Genomic DNA, 25,586 nt, shown 5'->3' on the forward strand with positions numbered 1-25,586 from the left:
GTCATAGATGATTGTCTTGCTTGTTCACATAAGCCAAAACTAAGCTGGATACAGCATCTTGCTTGTTCACATAAGCCAAAACTAAACTGGATACAGCATCTTTCTTGTTCACATAAGCCAAAACTAAGCTGGATACAGTACATAGATACTCACATTCCCCCACTCAATCCACTTGAATTAATAGCAATTATTTTCAGCTGCCATTCAGAAGGAAAATAAGCCTCCTACATTGGGAAGTCACTCGGTGGTCAGTCCACATGATGAACTTTTTTTTTTTTTAAAAATAAAATTTAATTTAAATTTCCAACATTGCTCTACAGTTATGGGGGTGAAGGAAAACTCTCTTGCAATTGCTTTCTGACTTCCCTCCCCCCTCTTTCTCATGTTGAAGAAGAATCTATGGAAGAGTCTGAAACAATCTCTGGGATGGCATCTAACCATCCACTTACAAGCATTCTCAATTCTAATAACCAGCAACATCACTCTGACCTCAAACCCTACCTACCCTTTTAGTTGTAAAGACCACTTTCACTTTTACAGTTTACATCAACTTGATGCTGCAAAGACAATTCACCCCAATCTGTCCCGATCCAAATCCAGTGATATTGCTGTTTCCATTTGGAGATTTGGGTTGGGTAACTTGTGTTGGACCGCTGTCTATTGGAGATTTGGGTTGTTGCTTGGGCGTAGCAGTTGGTTGTTGATGACTTGACGTTGAGAGAATGGCCTAGAATAAAAATGAATATGTAGGGTGGAAGTACAGGGTAAGAATAGGATGGAGTAGGTAACAAATAATGTACAAGTACTGCAATAAAAGCGTGAGCGAGGGCATAACTTGATTAAAACAAGACTTGGCCCATCTAAAGGGTCAATTTTCTGGGTGTTCCACTGTCCCTAAGGAAGTAAGGGAGTAGATGGAACAAAACTTAAATAAATTAAAGATAAAAAGGCAATGGGGGAGAAGGAGAGAAAAAGCCACCCTTGATGTTTGATGAGCAGGGCGAGGTGTTGATGAGGATATTGAGTCAGGAAGACTCAGGGAGTTACAACGGCAAGAGGATATTGAGTCAAGGAAGACTCATATAAGACTCATGAGGGTGAGCAACGACATTAAATGTTTGGTAGGACTGGTTCGGTTTCTGATTTAGGGGACAATAGTGCAGTTGGAGGGGTTAACGTCATGCCTTTAGCACACGACGGTAAGAGCCACAACTCTCTTGGCCCGATATTCATATTGTCGATGAGGATGAGAGCGAGCCACATGCAATTTTTGGTGATGAGATGATATTTAGGGAGGCCACTAGCAAGTAAAAGAAATTAAAGCAAATATGGTCAAAAAAGATTATAGATAATCTTGAAAAGGCAACAACAAAGTTATTTTTACATAATAGCATCCTTCCACATGTTGCTGATTCACCGTGTTTTCAGGTATTTGTGGATGCAGCAGCAAATGCAAGACCTGGTATAAAGCACCCATTTCTTATGACATTGGCGCAAAGTATTTAAATGAAGTGTACAATCAAGTGTGGACTTATGTACAATCATTTAGAAGAATATGGGTGAGTAGAGGATGCACAATCATGTGCAATGGTTTGACTGGCCCAACTAGAGTAAGCATTATAAAGTTCATGGTTTACTCTTACTTGGGTATAATGTTCATTAGAGCCATTGATGCATTCAAGGATGAAGTTGGGGAGAGTAATATGGTGTGGATTATCATTGATGATGACGCATCATATAAGGCAATGGGAAAGTTACCTATGGAGAAGAGTGTGTCAAAGTTGGTTGAGAATGCAAGGTTGATTATGATATACATTTACAATCACAATCAGATAATTGCCCCCTTGAAGAAGTTCATATCGGGTGAGAATTGTTAAGGCTAGGGGCCACTAGATTTGTTACAAATTTTGTAGCCATGGAGAGTTTATATAGGGGCACTTAGCAAGATGATTGCATATCGGCAATGTTTAAGCTCTAAGTAGGGAAAAAGGATGAGTGGCACGGTCGTGGGAGTGTGTGCGATAGTAAGAGACAACAAGTACTGGAAAAAAGTCATAAAGATTATGAAGCAATAGGACCCTTGATTAAGGTTCTTCGACTTGTGGAAAGTGGCAATAGGCTGACGATGGGCTTTCTTTATGAGGCTACAAATAGAGCAATGTTGTCTATTCAACGTGATTATAAATACTACACGGATTAGTGGAAGCTAATAGATAAGCATTGGAATGAACAATTTTACCATGATCATACACAACATGTAAAAAAAGATACAACTATTTAGCTTTTTTTATTTTTATTTTTTATTTTTAGTTAATAGTTACAATTATGACTTATGGGTTACTTTTGTTAGACATATAGGGATAAATATTGATATGCTCTTTGCAATGGTTATAGGCTACTTCTTAAACCCTCTATTCTGACATGCACCTACATTTGAAGAGGATAAGGAAGTTACTATTGGTTTGAAAAATGTTATTAAGATGTCAAAGCTAGACTTTAATCGGCAAGTTGATGCTATTAATGTAGTAGTTTAATCACTATTTAAAATTTGGTTTTCTATTTTGAAATGCATTACATATATCACATATGTAGAGTGTAGATTTGTAGTACAAATGACTTGATTTTTCACAGGTGAAGCAATGGTATCAAATGGCGTAAGCGATCTTGAGCCATCTAGGTGGGCTTTGTTGCTTATGCAATCGCATATTTTTTTTTTTTGAAAAAATAAAAAGAAATGCAAAAAAGGGGAAATAGAAAAAATTCATAAAAAATAAGAAAATACTGTGTAATTAATATAAGTGATTGGATTTTTTTTAACCTATTTCATTATAATTTTTGTAATTACCTAATTAGTACATTATTATATTACATTTAAATGACTATTAGACCATCTATGTGTTATATAGCAATCAACAAGTTACACTAACAAATAATAACTTGTTACAAACACTAACATAGAAATTTTATTGATAACTTGATGAGTTACTTGATTTATAAATGTACAAACTACAAACTAACAGAGTAATAGTAAAAATAAAAATAAAAATACAAGTTACAAAGTACAACTTAGTGAATGCTATACTAAATAAATACTAATACCATACACATTGATCCCTAATCCATTGTGGCACATCATCACCATCATCACTGTCATCATCATCGTCATTTCCTTCGATATATACTTTATCTTCTTCTGTTATAGGAGTGCCTTTTCATAGGCAAAAAGTAGCAAAAATGAAAAAATAAAAATAAAGCGTTCAACAGTCATAAATATGATGATTGGTGACTTTGTGATCTGCGGCCCTGTATGCAATTGTGTGATTGTATAATCGTTTATGCAATCACACATGACAACATTGAGGTGGAGACCTGGCGAAGGGTAGCTTTGGAGATCCACTTGTACAAGTTGCTACATAGAGAATCAATCTAGGTATGACGAATAGTATGTAAGATTTACGATAAGCCATGCGTAAAATTTAGAACAAACATGTATGTCTTTACCAATATATTCATTTGTTATATATGTAGCTCAATGGTGGGTCAATTATGGAGAAAGTGCACCTAATTTACAGAATATCTCAGTTAAAATTTTAAGTTAGATAACATCATTCACCGGTTGTGAGAGAAATTGGAGTATGTTCTTCTGCATCATGCGAAGCAACGAAATCGATTAAAGTAGATATAGGTGTAGATGAATGTATTTATTTACTATAATGTGAGACTGCGACTAAAAAATATGAAGAAATCAAGAGAGCAGACATACAACCAACTGCAGTATTGTCTAATAAATTTGGACTATATTTTTGCTGAAGACGACCATTTTTTCCCATGGCTTAAACAAATTGAGGAACAAAAAGACGTAGCCAAAGGTGAGGAGCTTGAATTCTCGGATCTCGTTCCAAAAACAATACAACCTTTGAGTTGTCCAGAGCCGGTTATTGAAGATGTTGATGAAGGACGTAATCATAGTAGCAGTGCGATTGAGACTGATGGGGATAACAACAATATAAGTGAAAGAGGTAGTCGTGGTGGAAAGGGTGATGATCATGGCGGTAGTACTGGTGGACGTACTAATTGGTGGTGCTAGTGGGACTGAGACAGTAGTACCTAGCAACTATCCTTATCCACACGGCCTTGCACTTGGCCCAAGCCATTCTAGTCGAGACCGAAGAAAGAGCATGTCTACTAGCTATGGAGATGATTCCGTGGTGCCTAGTCAGACTCGGGGAGATTATGGTGATGATGGGAGCAAAGTTGTCAAATCGCATATGCGATTGCATAATTGGATACATGATCGCATTTTTATTTTTATTTTTTGAAAAACAAAAAAGGAAAAAATTTATAAAAAATCTAAAACATTCTAAACATTAGGAAAAACTTGCCTAAGTGATTGGATAACTTGTTTTACTTATTTCATTGTAGTTTTGAGTGTTTCATTAAGTTACATATTTAATTATTTATATTATATTTACATAAATTTTAACAAAACAATCAACAAACTACATTAAGAGAGAATTAATTATTAAAAACTTCGAACATAGAAATTTTATTGATAAATGGATAACTTGAAACAACTTACAAGTTACAAGTTATAACTTAATGTAGTCTTGTATAGAGATTAGAGCAAGAGAGAAAGAGGAGTAAAAGAGAGAGTTAGAGATTGTAAGCTTCAGAGTGGAGAATAGTGAAAATGGGGGGGATTTGAGTGCCTATTTATAGGCAAAAGTGACAGAAATTGCCAATAAATAAATAATAAAATAAAAATAAAGTCTCAACAGTCATATTTCTGACCATTGGGCCATTATGCGATCGCATACTCGCATATGCGATCGCATATAAAAGTTTGCCATGGCATACTTGGCATGGTCGCATATGCCATCATGGCATATGCGATTTCTTCCATAATATGCGAATATGTGATGGCGTGTGCATATATGCGATCGCATTTGACAACATTGGATGGGAGTGGTAGTAGTAACAGGAAACATGCCTATTATGATGATGACGGCGACTATCGGGACATCATGGAGCCTACGAGTATGCCGCCTATCAGATCTTACAGTCTCCATGGCCAAACCCAGCGACATCATACCCATATGGTCGATATGGGGATTATCCGCAGCGACCACTGGCACAACTGCCAATTGGTCATGAGCATACCTACATATTTGGCTACGCTCAATATTCTTAGTATCGATATGAACTATATAACAGTGCAAACGATGATGACAGTATTGAACAGGTTTGACAATCCTTTTGGTATTGACCGGGTAAAACATTTGGGCTTAATCTTCAACACTTTTACTAAAGATATAAATTATATATGTGTGTGTGTGTGTGTGTGTGTGTGTGTGTGCGTGTGTGTGTGTGTGTTTTACAACGGCACCATACCCATACTTATGTGTTATACACATTTAATTTTTTGATTTGAATAATTTCATAGTCTAATAGTTGATAGATAGATTATCATATCAACAATATATGATACTAATTTATGGCATATATCAACAATTTACACACACACACACCCATATCTACTTCATAGTCTACAATGGGTCAACCTGACATACAACATTCTTACCAAAGAATGGTCCGATACGCCATTGAATACATGATTAAAAAAAAGATAGATTCTTGGATATCTCATTTTTTTTTTTCTTATTTTTCTAATATTTTTTTGCTAAAAAATTATATCCAATACAGGCCAATTCGGACCCGATACTGATATGTAACACTGTATCATATCGTTTTTTGGCCGGGCCGATACGCTTACCAATACCGATATTCAGAACCATTATCTATATAGGAGAGGGGTTGGGGTGATGGTGTTGGACCATATGTATGGTAGTCGCCACCCGTGCATTTCGGTATGCCCCATATCATCAGAAGTGCACACACCACATTCATCCATGTACCCAAATTGTTCATATCCCTCCAACATCTTGTCTTAATCCATACCAAATGAAGGATATACCACTAACAGATCACGACCATTGCTTGTCCATCAAGCATGATAAAACAAAACCAATGGTTGAAATAAATGATCCAACTTAATAAGGGAAACCATCTCAAAGCATCTGGAAGTGTGGGCCCACAAATATGAGCCTGATCTAATCTCGATAACCATGATCTACGCCACTAATCATAAGTCCGTGGTGACGACGGATCCGTTATTAGATCACACGAGGTTCATTAACCTCGATACATGTACCCAATCATATCTATTGTCAACCATGTATTGTGGCATCGCAAGATGTGTCAAATTCATCATATCAAGAATAAGATCACCTCTTGCTTCCTCAAGTCAAAGGATAAGTCTAAGCTAGCATATGAGGAAGCCAATCCAAGCATGGTGGCCTCTCAATTGGGAGATGGTGCGATTCTTACTACAAATATGGATATCCATACTCCTGTGAAGGGCCCTAAATAACAATGTGACAAATGACCCGATGGTGGAGACTAAGCCATCCCTGTTCATCACCGGTTCACAGAAACACACTGGATAACCACAAACAAGATTTGGATGGTCAAATCCTAGAGTGGTTATGGAATCTAGTATACTTAAGAATCGCATGACACAACTCTCCCATGACCAAAACCCAACCAATGTGTCACCCACTCTTTCACCATGGAGCCAACCAAGAATTGATCCAAAGGATCAGCCACATCCATAAACGTAATGTTTTCATGCATGATTTTATCATCTCATGAAAGAAGAATGTAAGGCACCGTTTGAGGTCATGGATATGTGACTTTAATAAATCCATGAACTTGTCAAATTCATGGATTTGCATTGGATTTGGATTTGGTAGGATATGTGGCAATGCAAGAACATTTAATGCGATGAAATAGCTTTTATCGCTTTTAAGCAAGTCTCATATTTTGTGGATTTGCAAAGTCAATTGTATTTGTTTATTTATTTATTTTTGGATTTAGATTTACCCCAAGTTTATGGATTTGGGAAATCCACGAATTTGATAAATTGTTGATGAAAAAAGAAAACCGGAGAATTTGAAATCCATGGATTTCACAAATCCTTGCCCCAAATCCCTCAAACCAAGGAGGCCCTCAAGCAAAAAGGTCACTAATGACCAAGTTCCATTCATCATAAAAGATCTCTTATGACCAAGTTCCAATCAACAATAAAATCGAGTTGGATTTCAAGGCTCATACTTCCAACACAATCTCCTATCAACTTAAGAAATAAGAGATTGGGTGAGCCAAATCTGGTTGTTGCATTGTGGAGTATTGCCAACCTGATTAAGGCGATTGATTTTATAGATATCTTTCTCCCATGTGCACTTTGAAGCGATTTCAGAGTCTGGTAGTCATTCTAAAGAGGAAGCTATTAGATTTCTCTATTTGTAGTTGATAGCAGAGTGGGGCTGCTTGTTATATGATCTTAGTTGAGAGCAGTGTTCCAAATATCGACGATATTATCAATAATATCATCGATATTACTAGTATCACTAGGTCATCAATACCAAAACTGATGAAAGTATAAAAAATTCCAAATATCGCCAATATTTTCGATAATATCGGGGATACTTGGTGATATTATCGATATCAACGATACTTTGAGAAGAATCTCTTATAGAAGTTTCAGTGTTGGCAATACCATCAATAATATTGTCGATACCAGCAATATATCCCTGATACTAGGAAAAGATCTTTAAATAGGCGAAAATTGATGAATGAAAATTTCAGATATATATAAAATTTTGTTCCTTATGTGATTCCAATCACTCTTGGTTTTTGTTGAATGAAAGTTTGGATTTAGGGAGAATCTTGACTCGAAACGAACATGAACACGAGTTGGAATTCAAAGCTGACAAAGAAACTATAGGAACAATTTTTATTTTTATTTTTCAAACGTTAGCATGGATTGCAATGGATTTCCATGCGTTGACATGGATTTGTGGCAAAAAAACTAACATTAAAGTGAAAATCGGGAAAATCCTTTTTTATTTTCAATTTTATATTGAAAAATGTGTTTTTCACTGTTAATTAATGTGGAAAATTTATATATTATTTTGTACTGATTTTTTTCGACAACACATGGTAAAGCCCCTATAAATGAAAACTTATTGTGCATAGTTATTTTTTACAATATTTTGATTCGTACATGTGTAAACATGTGTCTTTTAACATCTCCTGAAGTTCCACTTAAAAAGTGCACCTTTTTCCCAACTTGTCCCCATTGTTTCCCTCAGACAATGATATTTTTCCGAGTATCAGTGATGCCGATGCATGTTTCTGTATCCCCGGTCATCAATAGATGTAATGTTACCGATGCTAAACATTGGTTGAGAGTATGGGTTGATGTATCTTGTGTTGTTCATAGCTGTTTGTATTGCTTTTACTTTTAGTAAAATTTTGAGCCATTCATTTAAAAAAGGGAAAAAAGAAACAGCAGCATATCCAAATACCCATTCTACATTACATAAGCATTATTAAACAGAATTCTCCGCACCCAGATTACCTCTTCTTACTCGAGTTCCAAAACCTCTTCTTCCTGTCATCACCATCAAATCTTGCCCAAATGTATGATGAGTTGCAACTGTTTCTGCAGTTCCCACCTTAAAAACTTCAACTTCAATGCCAAGGGAATGAAGTTGAGCAATGAGGGATTCAATGAACCGACAGCCAACAAACCATCACTGGATATGATTTTGAGGGGTGTGTTTGTGATTGCAAGTTAGGTGGTGGGGTCTAGTTTAGTGTTTTTTGGGGAAGCTGGAAGAAGGGCAACTGATGGAGGAGCAAGTTGGAAATAGGATATATTTACTAACCCCCTCTGTGTATTTGTTTATTTGTTTTAGAGGGCTTTGTGGATTATTCTCCAAAATAAGAGTTTTCCAACCTAAAAAAAGAGGGTATTTTTTATTTTTATTTTGAAGGATGAGGGTATTTTTTATGGATAACACTTCCTGTAACTTTATGCTGGTTGCATTTGTGTTGTCTCATGCTTCTCCTGCTCTTGTTAAATTTATCTACCAATAACTACAATATGCAGATTAGCAGTCGTAACTTGGATCGGGTCCGTAAATTGAAGAGTGCAATGACAAGGTTGACTGCTCGTGTTCAAAAGGTATAGTTTTTCTCTCCTTTTGCAACAGAGATGTACCAAGAAACTTCCGTATGCAATTTGAGATACATTTTTCACTTGAATGTCTACAAGTAGAAATTATGTTTTTTGTCATGTGTGCTGCTGTGGGCTATGGCTTCCCTGGTGGCATATCCAAACAGAGATAACAGAGAAGCTATTTGGGTTATTGATGAAGGAGGACCAATGATAAAAATAGTATCTGTGTATTTTACTGATTGCATTAGAACCAGCACTAGTTTATAGTTAATAACCTCCATTAGGTAAAACACATCTTATGCGGTCACTGGAAATTTTTTGTAAGAAGTCCCATGCATGATATACTAATCCAATTATCCATGCGAAACAGCTAGCTAAGTTCTGTTGTACTGTTGCGACATCATTTTCTTCTACGGATCATCTTTCGGCTTGCACAATGAATGCCTGAAGCAACTAGTCCAGTAGTCTCTTCAAAGAAAATGAGGCTGTCTGTCTTAAAATTTAAGTATCTTGGTTATGATCCTTCCCTTCATCAGCTCTGAGCTCTCATCCTGAAAACCAAAAAAAGTTTCAGCTAACTAAAGACAATTGAATCCCAATCCCTCTGCAGTGGGTCCATTGAGATTTCAGAAAACTCCGGCAGCACCAATGCCCACTCAAATACCAATGAGGTGATTTGAGAAAGGAAGGGGAACACCTTTATCATCAAAGCACATATTCGGCAACACTATTCCCGTTTTCTTCAAATTCTCGATTGTAATGATTATTTTCATAGAGGCAATCCATGCTCCATTGAACTTTTTATCGTTGCCTTAGAAAAAATAACTCTAGTAAAGGAGAGAGATAACAGTATCTTCACTCTGTCAAAAGAATGTGCCTGTAATTTTTCCTTCGTCAAAATTATAAAATTCTGAGCCCCACTGGCCTACTGGAGTACAGTTTCTAAGGAAAGGTGACACACTTGTCAGAATGGCATCACACCATACTTAATCTGGTTACATGTTGCTAATCAAGAATGAGACCAAACAATGATGGGTAAATCTTAATTTCCTCACCAATCAAAACCATACTACCATGCTCGGTTTTGGGAGCTTTTTACTATCTATTTCCAGTTTGCCGACTATCATTTTGGAAACTAGATCGTCAGAGCTATTGTCATCAATTATCAATCATCATGAAACACACTTCCTCTTTGAGGTACAACTAGTTTATAAGATATCGGACTGCTCACAATCCTTTTCTTTGGCCGGTATCTTTGGGGCTATCAAACTTCTTGATTTGATTGAAGTAGGCCCATCGAGTCAATGCAACTCTGTACATGCTTCTTTGCCTGCCACTTATTTCTTACCCATTTCATTTTGTTTTTGCTGAGACTAGGTTAACTTTCGCTTCATGTTTTCTTTTGAGGCGCTCATATGATCTATATGATTATACACCATGTACTTGAAACATGTTGGCCTAAGATACTCAGACTGGGCAAGGAATAATTGGCAATTTTACGGGCTTGCAGATATTACTACTAAAATTGAAGTATCAAAATGGATATGACACATATGCATCACCTATTGTGAATATATTCAAATGTCATAGCATCGCCCACAGGTACAAGCAAATGGCCTTTGAATCACCTCATTCCCTTTTCTCCTCTCTTGGCTAGAATTTGTTGGATCCATGATAGAAAGCACATCGCTGTCCCCTTGAACTACTTAACGTTAGGAGCTTGAGGTGCCCATGTTATTAGGCTTTAACCTCTATTCAGCTTTCAATGATAATTGAAAAGACTCATCTAGAGTATGTTTCCTAGCCAAAGAACATTTGGTTCTGAACTTTGGAGTATAATCTACCAGGAGACTTCGATTTATTGACCTTCTATTTTGGAAACATTGTTGCGGATCTCAGAACAAAATGTTTGATGCATCATCTTTGATGCTCATGTTTCCTTGATGAAACATCAAATGGGACTGTTGAGGAGAACCTGAAGGAAAAAACTTTGCCGCATCACCTTCCATCCCCTTCCAATTCTGTATTCCTTTTCTTCTCCGTGTCTCATGTTTGTTGCAACTTGCAACTGCATCCTCTATAGGAATGCATTGGCCTTCGACTTTGCAGTCAAAACTTCTTCTTTTTCAGAATATACTTTTCACTCGAGAAAAATATCCTTCCAGCATGTCTTTAAAGGCCAACCAGTCAATAAAGTTCCCAGGTTGGAGATCTTCATGGAATTGGAGGCATCACAGCGATCAAGTGTAAAACTTGATCACGGTCCTCCAATCTTGGTCTCTTCTACCCAATTGGTGATTGGACAGAACATTGGAATCATTTTTTTTTTCCGTCTCTTCTAACCCTATTGGTGATTGAACAGAACATCTGAATCACTTTTGTTTGATTGCACAATGCTTCTCTCTTCTTATCTTATTATACAGCAAACATCATTATGCATGTCAGCTCAACAGCTCAACTTCTCTTCTCATTCACCATGGATCTGAAAGAAATCAGGTCTAGTGGTCTGATACTAACTTGATGTAGGGTAGTTCATTGCTAGATGAGCCAAAAAAAAACAAACACTCATGGATGCCAACAAACCACAAATTCTATCAATCACACAATAAAAAGAAAATGTGAATTTTGTATAAAATTGGATGTAGAAACTAGAAAGAAATATCAATAAATCCAAATCTACGAGAAAGAAGGGATTCAAACTTACAAGAAGCCAATGGCGTAAACCCTAAGAAAACTCCACTTCCAATTTTACCTTTCAAAAAAAAAGGAGTCCACTTGCAATTTCTTTTTTTCAAAAAGGAGGAAGAAAAAACAATCTGTTCCTATTTTCTGTAAATCAGCCCTTAAGTACTCATAATTAACCCTAAAGCAACTTTTAACCTAAACCATAACTTCGCTTTTAGCTTCAGCCTTTAAAGAACCTGTTTGAAATTCCGAATCATAGCCTGGACACTTGAACTAATTCAACTTCAAATGACCTGGTCAACTTGATCATATTTCTAGTTGACAGACCAAATGCTTGATTTGGTGAAGACCTGGTCAACTTGACTCTACTGGTCAATACTATTTTTAAAATATTAGATATTATTGATTCAGTATATTTATTGCTCAACCAAGACTCAACCTGGTCTTTTAGTCTGACTCTAATCAACTGGCCCTAGAGTCAAGATTTTATGTTTTTGAACCATGCTCCCAGGTGACTTGGTCATGTTGTCACTTAGAAGCCTTCTAATAAGTTACCAACCACTTATCGTCATCTCATTGTATCCTTGTCCAACTTATTAAGTTTCCTAGTTAAATTATTTGACAAGAGAAAAAGCCCCATAAGTGACGTAATGAGACTCTTCAAAGAATGCCCTGAAATTCCTATGAGAAAGTGAAATAATAGAAAAGGTGGTCTTCGAGCTTACGCATCTCATCATAACTATGGTCCAATCTATTGACCATTGACCATTTCACCCATCTGATTTTCATTCTATTTAGAACCTGTTTTTTCCTCCAACTTCGGTTCCAATTTGACCATACTTTCCCTTTCATTTCCACAGTGAGTACCATGGAGTTTCATCCAGTGCACATCATAAAGGCTTTGTAAACCATACCGGTCTTCTCTTCTTCATGTTTTTCGTGCTGTGTTTGTAACACCTTCCTTTAGATATAAAAGTCTACCTTAACTGTTCACTAACCCACTAGTTATTATGAATCTAGAGTGAATGTTCACAACCTCAAGTGTAGAGTCGCGATGTAGTAATAATCTCGGTGAGACCGAAGTCGAATCCACAGGGACTATTCTTGTGTGTCTATTCTGAAAGTAATTAGAATCAAAACTAGGAGAAGATCTAACCTAAATCAGAAAAATAGGGAGTAATTGTGAGATGATGAATTTAGAAACTTAAGAATTTAAAGGTTGGAACTAGGGTTTCCAAGGATCCACTTGTAAAGATCAGGGAGATCTATGCTTGATTCAAGGACACAGCTGGAATCAGAGTCCCATCTTATCCAATTGGAAGATATCTTAGTAAAACCAAATCGGAACTTCCTTTGACCTAATTCTCAATGGATGAGAGGTGTGAGAACTGGAATTGATTCCATCACAAAACCATGCCCAGGAGACAAGGCAAACAATAGGATTTACCAATCCCACAACCAACATGAGAGAATTGTGAAAGTTAAGAAGGATTCCATCATCCAACCATGCCCAAGGGACGATGGTGAACAACATGGTTTTCTAATTTCACAATCTCAATACATGAAAAGAACATACTCAAAGCCATTGCAGATCTATTGTAATTTGAGTCACAACAAACCATTAAAAACTGAAAGTATTCCTTATAATCAAACTAGAATCAAAGAGAGTTCAACATAAACATGAATCAAAGCAATAGAAACATCCCATCACACTACAAGCTTTACCTCTTAGCCCTAGCTAAGAGGTTTAGCCAACCATAGGCATGATTGAACTAAAATCTCTTAAGAAAAGCATAAAAAACAACTAAGGCAAATGAATAAAAATTCTTGGCGACGGCTTCTCCACGCTTTTGCTCCACTCCTCAAACCCTAGATGATGCCTAGGGATGCCCTGTGCACTCCTATTAATAGTTGTGCATCACCTCCGTTCGCACCTAGTTGGAAAATTCCAGAAACTGCCTTAAATTTACGTAGTCCGCGCAACATCTGCGTAACCCTCGATTGGTTAAGGACAACCTTCGACTGGTCGAGGATGACTGGAATTTAGAGGATTTTGTCGCTGGAGTTCGAGTCGATGAATCTTCGAGTAGTTGAGTAGGGGCCTTCGATTGGTCGAAGATGGGCTTAAGACTAGTTGAAGGATGCAAATTTTTAGGGTTCTTTTTCTTCACTTCAAGTCTTCAATGCTCTTCATTTCTTACTTGGTCTTCTTGGATCTTTGGTATGTGCGTTCCTCATTCTTGGCTTTGGTGATTCTTGAGCGTTAAATCCATGCTTTTAGCATCCTTTTCAATCCAACCTCTTAAATTCACCTTGCAACACAAACATGATTAAAATAGAACATTAAGCATTATCATGTTCATAAAACCAAGTAATAAATGGGTTCCAATATGCAATATTTGACCCTCAATAGTGAACCATGCCTGGTAGGCTGCACGCCTGTCTTATTATAATTTTTGTGGAAGTTATCCATAGAAAATAGTGACCATACTTATTGGTTATGGTAGGTTGTATAACCAAACCTCATTGTACCAGTGTAATGATTTCGTGTGGTTTGGAGTATCCCATACTTGTGCAAGTACTTGGGTACCATAGGTGGTGAGTGTAACCCGCAGCTACTTCATAATTATTTTTTGGTGCATCTTGTGGCCATAGCAACTTTTATGGAGGTGTGATACAGTGGACTTTTATGTTAAGAGGTCAAATCATTTGGAATATATGCTTAATAGTCACCTTACGGTCATTCTGGAAAGCATACAGTAATCAGATATTTCGAAACGACATAATTGCTTGAAGCTTGGAGGAATAGAATCACAGAGGCATATTGTCTCACCGGCCATGGTGGAAAGATTTAAGATGTCGAAAGAAATCACAGGGATCAATTGAGGTGAGGTTATGGAAAATGGAAGCCATGGTGACAAGTTTCCTCAAGATCAATTTTGAGAGAAGTTCTATCAACAATCTGGGCCCCACAATGTTATGAGATTACATTACCCTTAGGGCTTGTTTGATTTTTCAAATTCATTGTGAATGCCCTGTAAATACTAGCTTATTACAATTTCACCCTGTTTGGAAATAGGTAAGTACTTCTGCCTAGGAAACTAGTTCAAAAGGATTAACTTAAATTTGTGGGCCCCACCATGATGTATATGACATATCCGCGTCGTCAATTTGCTTTACCATGACATTTTGAGGTATGAGCCGAAAAATGAGGTAGATCCAACATTGAAGTGGCCCACACCAAAGTAAATAGTGGCCCTAAGAAGTTTTTAACGGTGGGTGTTCAATTCCTTTTTCCTGTGGTGTGGTCCACTTGAAATTTAAATCTGGCTCATTTTTTGGTTCATGCCCTAAATTTAGTTGGCATAACGGATGGATGGTGTGGATAATCCACATACATCACGGTGGGCCCCACAAGTATTTGGCAGCATCCTCAATTTTAGCATTGCAAAAGGTAAGAGTCAAATCAATCCTAAAAAACAATGCGGTAATTACCTATGGAAATAATTATTACCTATTTACAATGCAATTACGTTTACCTTAGAAAATCAAACAGACCCTTAGAGAAGCTATTTTGAGGCTGATTTTCTCGCGAAAGAGGGATTTACTAGACCATCTTCTTACTTTGTCAGCTTTCTAATTGTAGCAATGACGGAAGCTCTTGTTTTATTCTTTCTCACTTGTTGAAAGATTGTTGGTTATCATATATCATCACCATCATCATCATCTAAGCCTTATCCCGACTATTTGGTGTCAGATTGTTAGTTATCATGTATATTATAAATACATTCTGACTGGTGGTTAAAATGTGATTTAAAGTTGCCAGTAAAAAATAATGATGATAATAAAAAGAAAAAGAAAAAGAAAGAAAGAGAAGAATATGAAAGAAAATTGATTTAAGTTAAGATGCTTGCTAATGAAAATGACATTTAGTTCCATACCAAGGATATGCAGCACAAGGAGTTACAGATTGAAAATGTCATACTCCTGTTCTTGAAGTTACCTTGGGAATATCCTCTCAATGGTGTTTCAGTGCAAATATTATTGCTCATTTCGATCCTAATTTCTAAATTACTGTCTCAAGTTCGGTATCTCAGATATGCACATTAGAGCTTAAACTTATGTTCTAGTTGGTTAATGAATAAATTTGTTGCCTTTCCCAGGTGAGGGATGAGCTTGAACAACTTCTGGATGATGATGATGATATGGCAGATCTTTACTTAACAAGAAAGTTGGCTGGGGCATCTTCACCTGTAAGCGGCTCTGGTGTACCCAATTGGTTCCCTGCTTCTCCAACTATAGGCTCAAAGATATCTAGAGCAAGCAGGGCTAGTGCCGCAACAATACATGGAAATGAGAATGATGTTGAGGAGCTGGAGATGTTACTTGAGGTAATAATGGTAAACCTACTTGAACAAATCATATTTGATCAAGTCTAAGCTGTGTTATGTCTAACTTTGCAGGCATACTTCATGCAGATTGATGGTACATTGAACAAATTGACCACGGTGAGCATTGTTTGTAGTTTTTGTGATCTCAAATATTGACTTCTCTTCTGTTGGTCAACATCCAGTAGTACAAGAAGTATTTTGCATCTTTACCTTTTGCTAATGTGGGAAGTTGAGGGCATTGATATATGAATGTTCCTATTGAGAAAGTAATTAAGTTGAAAGTAGCAAGTATTTTTTTAAGTCTGAAAGTTCTCAACCACCAAAGAGTCATAATAAAGTAGTGAGTCTAAAGGGTCCATATTTAGGAATCGCGTTGTCAACTCAATCGGATTTTTATTTGAGATTGCAGCATAAAATTATTTTTTAAAAGTATTTTGTTTTCCATATATGGTTTCTCGTAGAGATGTGGCGAGAGAAAGGAAAAGGTGAACAGATTCCATCAACTATCAGAGAATGGACAGTGGAGGGGGAATTACGAGGGGCCTAGGATACGGTGACTAAGAGGAAGGCAGAACAACAGAGGAATGGTAGGAGGGGTCCACCAGGATTATTGGAATACCTCACCCTGTTTGTCGAAAGCTTTCCGGCAGGTTATTGCCAGTCAATTTCGAATGGGTCTGTGTGGATGGGTTGGGTCAGTCATGGAAGTTGTGATTCCAAGAGAAAGGAGCTCAAATAACATCAGAGGGTTCTCATTCGTTCGTTTGAGTTTGGAAGAGGAGATTGAAAAGGCAGTCTAGCTACTGAACGGGGAGAGATTTGGTGGTAAAAAACTGTGTGTTCAGAGAGCGTGGTATGGTCCAGAAAGAAAGGACAGAGAAGGGGAGTGTTGCAACAAGCAAGGGAAGACAGACAAGAAAGGAAAGATGATAGTGCACTAGAGGGAAGTAGGGTCGCAGATGCAGGGTCCTATTCCAGTGTCAAGGGGAACGGTAGGTAGTAGGTCCTTTAAAGAAGCTGTGGTGAACGCCTCAAGGCAAGGGGTTAAGGCCCTAGAGAAAGCAGATTCTTCAGTGGAGAAGTGGCTATGGAGACTGTTTACGGAGGGGGGACCCAAAGTGAGAATCCATAAGAAGGCCTAAAGAGGATTCTCTGAAATCCTTTTGAGTTTTGATTCGTGGCTGCAGTAAGGTCAGGTCTACTAGAAGAGAATTCAGTGGACTGGCTAACCCAAAATTGCAGCTAGGTGGATGAAGAAGATATAGTGTTCAAAAGGCTCCAGGAAGATGTGATGCTGGTCTCTCTGGGCTGCCAAGAACATGCTGATTCTGTGTTTTCTGTGTGTAACTCGTGTCAAGATGGCATAGTAAAAAAATAAAAAATAAAAAATAAAATCCAAAAATGGAATGAGTAGTCAGTGTTTGGGTGGAGGACCATTGGTACCAAATCTGGAATATTCCGTTGGAATTCTGGATCGATGGCATCTTTAGGGAGAGATTGGAACTTGTATCAAAATTATAGTGGCGATTGATACTTGAATGGACAATGGCGAGGAATTGTGGTTTGCAAGGATTCAAATTAGGAAGAAGAAACTCAACTTGCATCCGGGAATTATCAATTTAAGGGTTGATAATGCAAAGGTAATGGTAATAGCGGTGTAGGAATCGGAAGAACGAGTGTTAGATGTTGGTGGAGAGGGGAGACAATTGTCAATGGCAGCCATGTGAAAGGGCGAAGTAGCAAAAAGTACTCCTGCAATACACCGGTTGTCGATGACAGTTCTTGTTGTCTTCCTATTAGTTATAAAAAAGGCGTCTCACCGATCGGTGCTTGTCAATCCAGTCCGTTCCGGGTACACCGACACCGCAATTGAAGTGTACAGAAGGTTAATTAGGGTACGGGTCCTACAATTTATCATACAATTTATCATAGAGGGTGCAAGGAAGTAGTGGGAGGAGAGGGTTAGGGATACAAGAATGGAGTAGGGACTTCTCTTCGAATGATCGAGAGTATGGACAGAGACCATAGATTTCCCTATTGTTCTGAACAAAGATCTTCTAGAGGACTTGTACACAGTGAGCGAAGAGGAGCAGGTAGAGGAGAGGGTAGTTGGTACTGAATTGAGGTTTAAAGAGGTCGAGGACCAACAATGGAGCTCATCCTAGAGAGACAGAGTTCCCTAACCGAAATCAAAGCCACCCACTTAGTGCTCTATGGCGAGATGGGAGAGGACCCTTCTTCTTTAGATGGCAATGAGCGAGAAGACCAAAGTCCAACTTCCCCTATATCAACAAGGAAAGAGGTCGGTATCCAGGTTTGCCAAATTGGAAAGAGTTTAGAGGGGAATGAAGAGTTGGAGGAACCTGAAATTATGATTCCGTTGGCTATCGAACTTCAATTAGCTATAGTAGAGGCAACGGGGACGTCTCTAGGGGCAGATAATGGGGGTAAATGAAGATTTTGAATTACGACAGATATAGAGTAGGAAAATATCCATGGCACAAGGTATGAAACATATAAAGAAGGTGATAGTGGTGATTCCTCAGTTAGTGGGGGTTATGTTTGGTGATGGGCTAGAGGATTATGTGTTCGTATTCAAATTTGTGGAAGAAAGGGGAAGGCAACTGTCCAACAGGTCTTAAGTAATCAACATCACATTGGTGATAGAGATGATGTGATCGGAATATAATAATAAAAATTGTGACAATATAAATGCAGATTAGATAGATGAATGTTGTCAATTGGCACAAGCAATCGCACAACTTTTTTTTTTGGTGAAAAAAAAAAATAATTGGAAAAAAAGAAAGTATGCGATCGCATATGCCATTATGCGATCACATACATCCATATGGCATATGCAACCATATGGATGGCATTATGCGATTATGCGATCACTTTTGACAACATATTGAGGGCCATCAGGGATCAACAAGTTACCAATGAAGACAGTAAGCTGGAAAATGAGGGGTTTGGGGTGGCCGCAAAAGCGAGGTCAGGTTAAAGACGTGCAAAAGATTAAAAGTTCAAGTAGCAACATTTTAAGAAACCAAGTTGTAGAGGATAGATCAGGGCCGCGTAGTTAATTTGCTATGGTGGGGGCAACAGAAAGATTGGGAAGCTGTAGATGTGGTAAGGTCAACAGGGGGCATCTTGGTAGTTTGGAACTCAAATATTTGGAGCAAAGAGGATTGTTGGAAGGGGAATGATTTTTTATTTTTTATTTTTTTATGCGCTGCTTAATTTCATCAGCCTTCGGATGGGGTATTCTCAGCGGTTTATGGGCCTAGTAAACTGAAACTACGTTATGAGTTTTGGGTCGAGCTGGATATTGTTGGAGTAGATGGTGCTTACCATGGTCTGGAGCAAAGAGGATTGTTGGAAGGGAAAATGGTGTGTGTTTTTTGTTTTTTTTAATGCTCAATTCCATTAGGCTTCGTTTGGGTGTTCTCAGCGGTTTATGGGTCTAGTAAACTAAACCTACAATATGAGTTTTGGGTCGAGCTGGATATTGTTGCAGTAGATGGTGCTTACTGTGGTTTGTGGCCAATGATTTTAATGGCGTTAGATTTTTGTACCAGAAATCAAATGGGGGTCATATCTCTAGTAGCATGAGAAAACCTTCAGATTGGATACTTGAGAATGAGATGGTTGATTTACCAATGGGAGAAATTAAATTTACATGGTCGAACAAACTAGATTAAGTCACCAATGGTGGAGGGGGAAAGGGTTGAGGGTAAGACAAAGGTATGTGCTTCTATAATCAATTTTTATAGAAAGCTCCTATTGAAAGAAGAACGGAGAAGATTGACGCTTGATAATTAACAATTTGATTCTATCTCATGAGAATCGGTAAATTCATTGGAAAAGGCATTCTCTAAGAAAGAAATCAAGAAAGTGGTGGCAAAATTGGGCAGTGATGAAGCCCCTGGGCCAGATGGCTTTCCAATAGCGTTTTATTAAAAAACAATTAAGAGGGATGTGGTTGGTTTTATGAATGAATTTTATGAGAAAGGTATTATAGTATCAGAGTTAGGGGGCTACTTTTTTCATGGTAATTCCCAAAAAGGAAGGTGCTAAGTGTCTCCGAGACTTTCATCCTATTAGCTTACTGGGAGTTCCATATAAGATTCTAGCAAAAATGCTTGCTTCTAGATTTCTTGCGGTTTTGAGGGAAGTCATTTGGCTTCACAAGGGTCATTTGTGGAAGGAAGACTGATTGTGGACAACACTTTGGTGGTGAATGAATGTATAGATTCTTGCTTCTAGATTCCGTGAGGTTTTGGGAGAAGTCATTTCCAGCTTCACGATGGGCATTTGCAGAAGGAAGACAAATTGTGGACAACTCTTTGGTGGCGAATGAATATATAGATTCTTGCAATAGGAGAGGGTTGAAAGGTATAATCTGTAAATTAGACATACAAAAAGCAAATGATTATGATCATGCAGATTGGGCCTTCCTAAATTACATGTTGGGTAGATTGGGCTGCAGGTTAAATGGCGATATGGGATTAAAAAATGTGCGAGTTTTGCAAAATTCTCAATTTTGGTTAACGGTTCTCTGAATGGCTTCTTCTCAGCTACTAGAGGTCTACGCTAAGGGGACCCTCTTTCCCCATATCTATTTGTGGTAGTAATGGATGCCTTAAGTAAAATGATAGAGAGAGGGGCAGAGGTGGGTTTGGTGAAAGAATTCGGGGTGGATAATTTGGATTTCCATATTTCTTGCAGTATGCTGATGATTTGTTGTTATTATGTGAGGTAGATGATTTAAAAGTGCAAAATCTTGATTCGATTATAGTTTGCTTTGAGATTGTATTGGGGTTGAAGGTAAATATCAAAAAGAGTGAGATTTTGGGGATGGGTATTTCTAAAGAGGAGTTGGGGGATTACGTAAGATTATTCGATTGTAGGGAGGGTTCTTTCCCTATTGCTTACCTTGGACTCCCGTAATGTATTGGAAGACTGGCGAAACATCTTTGGGATATAGTGATTGAAAGGTTTGAGAGGAAGTTGTCTAAATGGAAAACTCGACACCTATCTTTGGTTGGGAGAATTACTTCGATCAAGGCGACGATGTCTAACCTCCCAATTTATTATATGTCGTTATTTAAATGTTTGAAGTTGGTATTTTGAAAAGGAAAATTTTTAGCGAGATTTTGTGGAAGGGATCGGAAGATAGACATAAATTTCATCTCATAAAGTGGGAGGAGGTGTGAAATCCTCGGGATTAATGGGAAGCAGGATTTAGGGAGTTAAGAAGATATGAATCTAGCTGTATTAGGGAAATGGGTTTGGTGGTTTGGGGTAGAAATGGGCTCTCGTTGGAGAGAGGTGATAGGCAGGAAATATGGGGTGGAAGAAAGGGAGTGGTGGATTAGGTTGTCATCTTTGTATAGATGATCATATCGTTGGAAATTTGTGGCATCATTAAAACAAAAAGTTTGGGAAGGCATTGTTTTTTATTTGGGGGATAGGAAGAACATTAGATTTTGGGAGGAAATATGGGTGGGAGATTTTTTTTAAAAATGAGTGAAATATTTCCATGTTTAGCGGGGATTTCTGTCGAGGCAGATTTGAGGGTGGCTAGTTGCTTCTCTATGAGAGGAGAGGAAGTTGTGTGGGCTCCGCCGTGCAAGGAATCTAGAGGATGAAGAAATCGAAGAATTTATTGGTCTGCTCAATTTGTTATACCAGGTGTCTCTGGTAAAGTCAAACTATTATTCGATTAGATGTTTAAAAGATAAATCCAGCAAGTTTTCAGTGAAATCCCTCTATTTGTTGCTAATTGGGGATACTGTTAGTGATGGGGTTTGTCCAACAGCTTGTTTGGCATTATGGTGCTCTGAAAGTTGTGACGTTTGCTTGGCTGGTGGGGAGGAAGGTGTTAACAATATATAATCTTCGTAAAAGGAAGATGATCCTTCCAAATGTATATTTGCTGTCTTCAAGATGAGGAAACTGTGGGTGTCTTTTTATACATTGCTTGTTTGCAAAAGGATTGTGGGATAATTTCTTCCAGTTGTTTGGTTTGGTATGGGTGTTGCAGTGTTCCATTGATAGTGGGTATTTGGGTTTTGTGGTTAGAAATGAATGATCGATGCTTCAGAAATCGGAAGGGGCAGATCATAGAGGTGTTTAGAAGTGCTAAATCCTTTGTTATGGAATGGTAGATGACATCAAAGGTTATTGCTCATCTTCCAGATTGTTGGCAGTTGTAATTTTTCCTGTTTTATACATTTGTATATTTTGTCTTCAGCCTTTTATTAATGATACTGTCAATGTTATATATATATATATATCTTAGTTCAGAATATTTACTCGCGACTTTATGTTTCCTTCCAGCTGCGTGAATATATTGATGACACTGAAGACTACATTAATATTCAGGTAATTGCTCATGCATGAATAAAATTTTCCATTTGGCTTTCCAAGGCAAAGATAATTATTTGGGTTGACATTTTAATCTTTTTGTTCATGAAAAAGAAATTCCATCATATTTTTATCTTATCCATCTCAACTTTTGTTTTTATTTTTCATATATTTTCTTTTCTTGTTTCAGCTGGATAATCATCGAAATCAACTGATTCAGGTGAGGTTTTGAAGGACCCGATAGGAAGAGTTTCATATCCATTGTCCTGCATTTCTCTTCATATAGGCATTGTTCACATTATAATTTACTAATGTTTCTTCTGTTTTTTGTGGCACAGCTGGAGCTCTTCTTAAGTTCCGGCACTGTCTGTCTCTCCATATATTCTTTGGTTGCTGCAATATTTGGCATGAATATCCCATACACGTGGAATGATGATCACGGATATGTATTTAAATGGGTATGTAAATATTTTCTTTCATGATTTACAATACAGAATCTGCACTCAACTGAAACTTATCTAATTAGCTAAGTTTCCTTTTGGTTGGTTATTGAACAGGTAGTCATCCTCACGGGAATAGCTTGCGCCTCCCTCTTCATATTGATAATCTCTTATGCCCGTCAAAAAGGCCTTGTTGGGTCTTGATAATCTTAATAGAATTCCATCCTAAAGGAGCCAAAAGGAAGGGCTCCAAATTTCCCAACCATTTCATGAGATAAAATAAGGCTTCTATGATTTTGCTTCAAAGGTTAAAGAAGTTGCCAGAGCTTCAATAAAAGTACTCTCACAGATTTGAATTTCCAGATTTCTTAAAGAAGAAATGAGATAGCTGCTCAAGAGAGTAGCCAGCCGAATCCCGCTTGCCCAGGCTTGCATTGTATGTAAGTGTCAGGTCTGTGCCATTTATTTGTTAGGTTTGTGTGTGCGCTGGTCATGTCATCAAGAGGGGCCATGCTTTTGAAGCCGATAACAAAGAGAATTAAACAACATTCCATGCAGTCAAGCATGGACCACCTGATATTGGACTGGACCGATTTTCAGGCTACTGCACATACATAGACCGGATTAACAACCCTGGATCTTGCACACAGGTCACAGAGACCCACATGCGCATGTAGATGGTAGGGATCTGGATAGCAATTGGGCCGGGTAGCCATGGCATGTTCCTTACTGAAGGAGTACTTATATTTTTCTCTGTTTTGGTTGCAAAAATTTCAGTCTGAGACCAGAATGGAAATCATCACTACAACATGTTTGTACGGTGCTTAAATGGCCGTTGGGCCTCATTCATTCACCTTCATAGACGGGTTTATACATCCACCCAGTCATTCCCGTTCATTCTTATCAAATTTCTGAATTTAGCTGGAATAGTAGTGTACTGGTTCTCAGTACTTGTACTTAGTAATCAGTTATGCATTATAGCATGCACAATATTTCATGCAAATGTGTTGGGCAGTATCCTTTATGGTTTAATATTGCTTGGGTCGGGAATGAGTCACAATCTCTACCATTCAACAGTTCTCTGTGTGGATGGGCCATCCGTCCCAAATTTGTATGGATTGGATGGCCTAACCTATTTCAGGGGGATTTTTCCTGTTCTGTCCTGAGCATTGGCAATATTATCTTGTAACATACATTTGTTGGTGAGAAATTGGATGATGGAGATGATTTGATCAGTAAAATTCTGATGGCAGGCCCACATGGTGAATGGATCACCTTCCAGAATACAAGTAGAGGTTTGTTACTGTTTGATCCGTCGCTCTATATTTTTGAACGCTCAAGAAAAATTTTAAGTGTAACGAGTGAGTCCTGGAAAAACTCCATAGGTTGCGTGATTACCATGGCCTATCCCTGGGGGGGCTATCTGTTGGTTGGGATCGATCAACATATTTGATGATATTATCTTCATTATTTTATTTTATTTTTCATCAGCGAATAGAAGGCCATGAAAGGTGCATCTGGTGCAAAAATCAAACCTTATGCCAAATTCAGATGGGCCACACCACCTGGAACAGTGCAAAATCATGTTTGTCGAATTCAGCTGAGTTTTGGAATATAATGAAATTTGGTTGGATCCCTTCTCCAGGAGAGAGACCCGTAATGGATGGGTCAAGATGTCTGAATCGCATCTTGGAGGGCCCTACAAACATTTAGAAAGGCTTTGACTGGTGGGCATCCAATCTAAAACGTTTCCTGTGGTTTGGCCCTCCTTATTCATGAATTGTGCTTGGTTTTGGGGGTTGGGGTGCAAATCTTATGGTTATGCTCTCAATCTGACACACATCATGGAGGGACCCATAGTACTCGACCTACCTTAAAGGAAGGTCATTCACTCAGCATGCATGTGCTGGGATGGTGCACGGATTGCATCCTACCCCGACCGGTCGGGCAGTTCTGTGGGCAGGCACACCGTGGTGTATCTATTTATCCATGGCATCCATTCCTTCTCTCAGATAGTTTTTAGATGTGCACAAAAATGAGGCATATCCAACGCCCAAATTGACCACCCCAAAGATGACTCTTGCATTCAATGATCTCATAGAAGGGATGAGCAGCGTGTATAAACAGATGCATCACAGTGGGCCTGCCCACACGTCCATGCTCATGGTGTTATTTGCACATGCTGACAATGTACTCTTGAAAAAAAATCAGGGTCAACCATCAGATGAGGTCCCCCCACGTTAAACCTGTAGGCATGGTTTGTGTTTGGTCCCTCCCATTTGCTCGGAACATAAGACTGGTGTGCCACTGAGTTCCATCTTCAATCTACTTTTTGCTGCAATCACCTCTCCCCATCGAACCTGAGCAGATCAACTACTCCCTGGTGATGATCCCATCTCCATTAGACTTTTGGTTGTCGTACGTAGACCAGTCCTCAAAAATCTCGGGCAGCAGGCGTTAAAAATCAAAATTCACATATCTGGTATTGTGGATATCAGGTACCGTATCCACAATGACATGCATTGAAGATGTTAACAGACATTTATAAATACTCCTCTCCAAAACGTGTAATTTTAACAGTTAAATTGGACTGTTCATCTCTCTCTCTCTCTCTCT

General features: G+C 38.2%; 1 protein-coding gene across 3 annotated transcripts in view; it reads left to right on the forward strand.

Moving 5' to 3' along the window:
* The window catches only part of LOC131248969 (magnesium transporter MRS2-I-like), a 39,400-nt gene extending 15,503 nt beyond the window's left edge, over window positions 1-23,897 (forward strand). For 2 of the 3 annotated variants that reach the window (XM_058249499.1, XM_058249500.1), the window contains 7 exons: window positions 9,017-9,091; window positions 15,934-16,161; window positions 16,234-16,278; window positions 22,504-22,548; window positions 22,721-22,750; window positions 22,869-22,988; window positions 23,088-23,897. In XM_058249499.1, the coding sequence (XP_058105482.1) occupies window positions 9,017-9,091; window positions 15,934-16,161; window positions 16,234-16,278; window positions 22,504-22,548; window positions 22,721-22,750; window positions 22,869-22,988; window positions 23,088-23,174 (630 nt within the window). In that variant the 3' untranslated portion in view covers window positions 23,175-23,897. The remainder of the gene's footprint in view (window positions 1-9,016; window positions 9,092-15,933; window positions 16,162-16,233; window positions 16,279-22,503; window positions 22,549-22,720; window positions 22,751-22,868; window positions 22,989-23,087) is intronic. The other variant, XM_058249501.1, reaches the window with a different exon arrangement.
* Window positions 23,898-25,586: the final 1,689 nt, after the last annotated feature.

The sequence above is a fragment of the Magnolia sinica genome, chromosome 6 (genome assembly GCF_029962835.1).
Source record: "Magnolia sinica isolate HGM2019 chromosome 6, MsV1, whole genome shotgun sequence".
Lineage (NCBI taxonomy): Eukaryota > Viridiplantae > Streptophyta > Magnoliopsida > Magnoliales > Magnoliaceae > Magnolia > Magnolia sinica.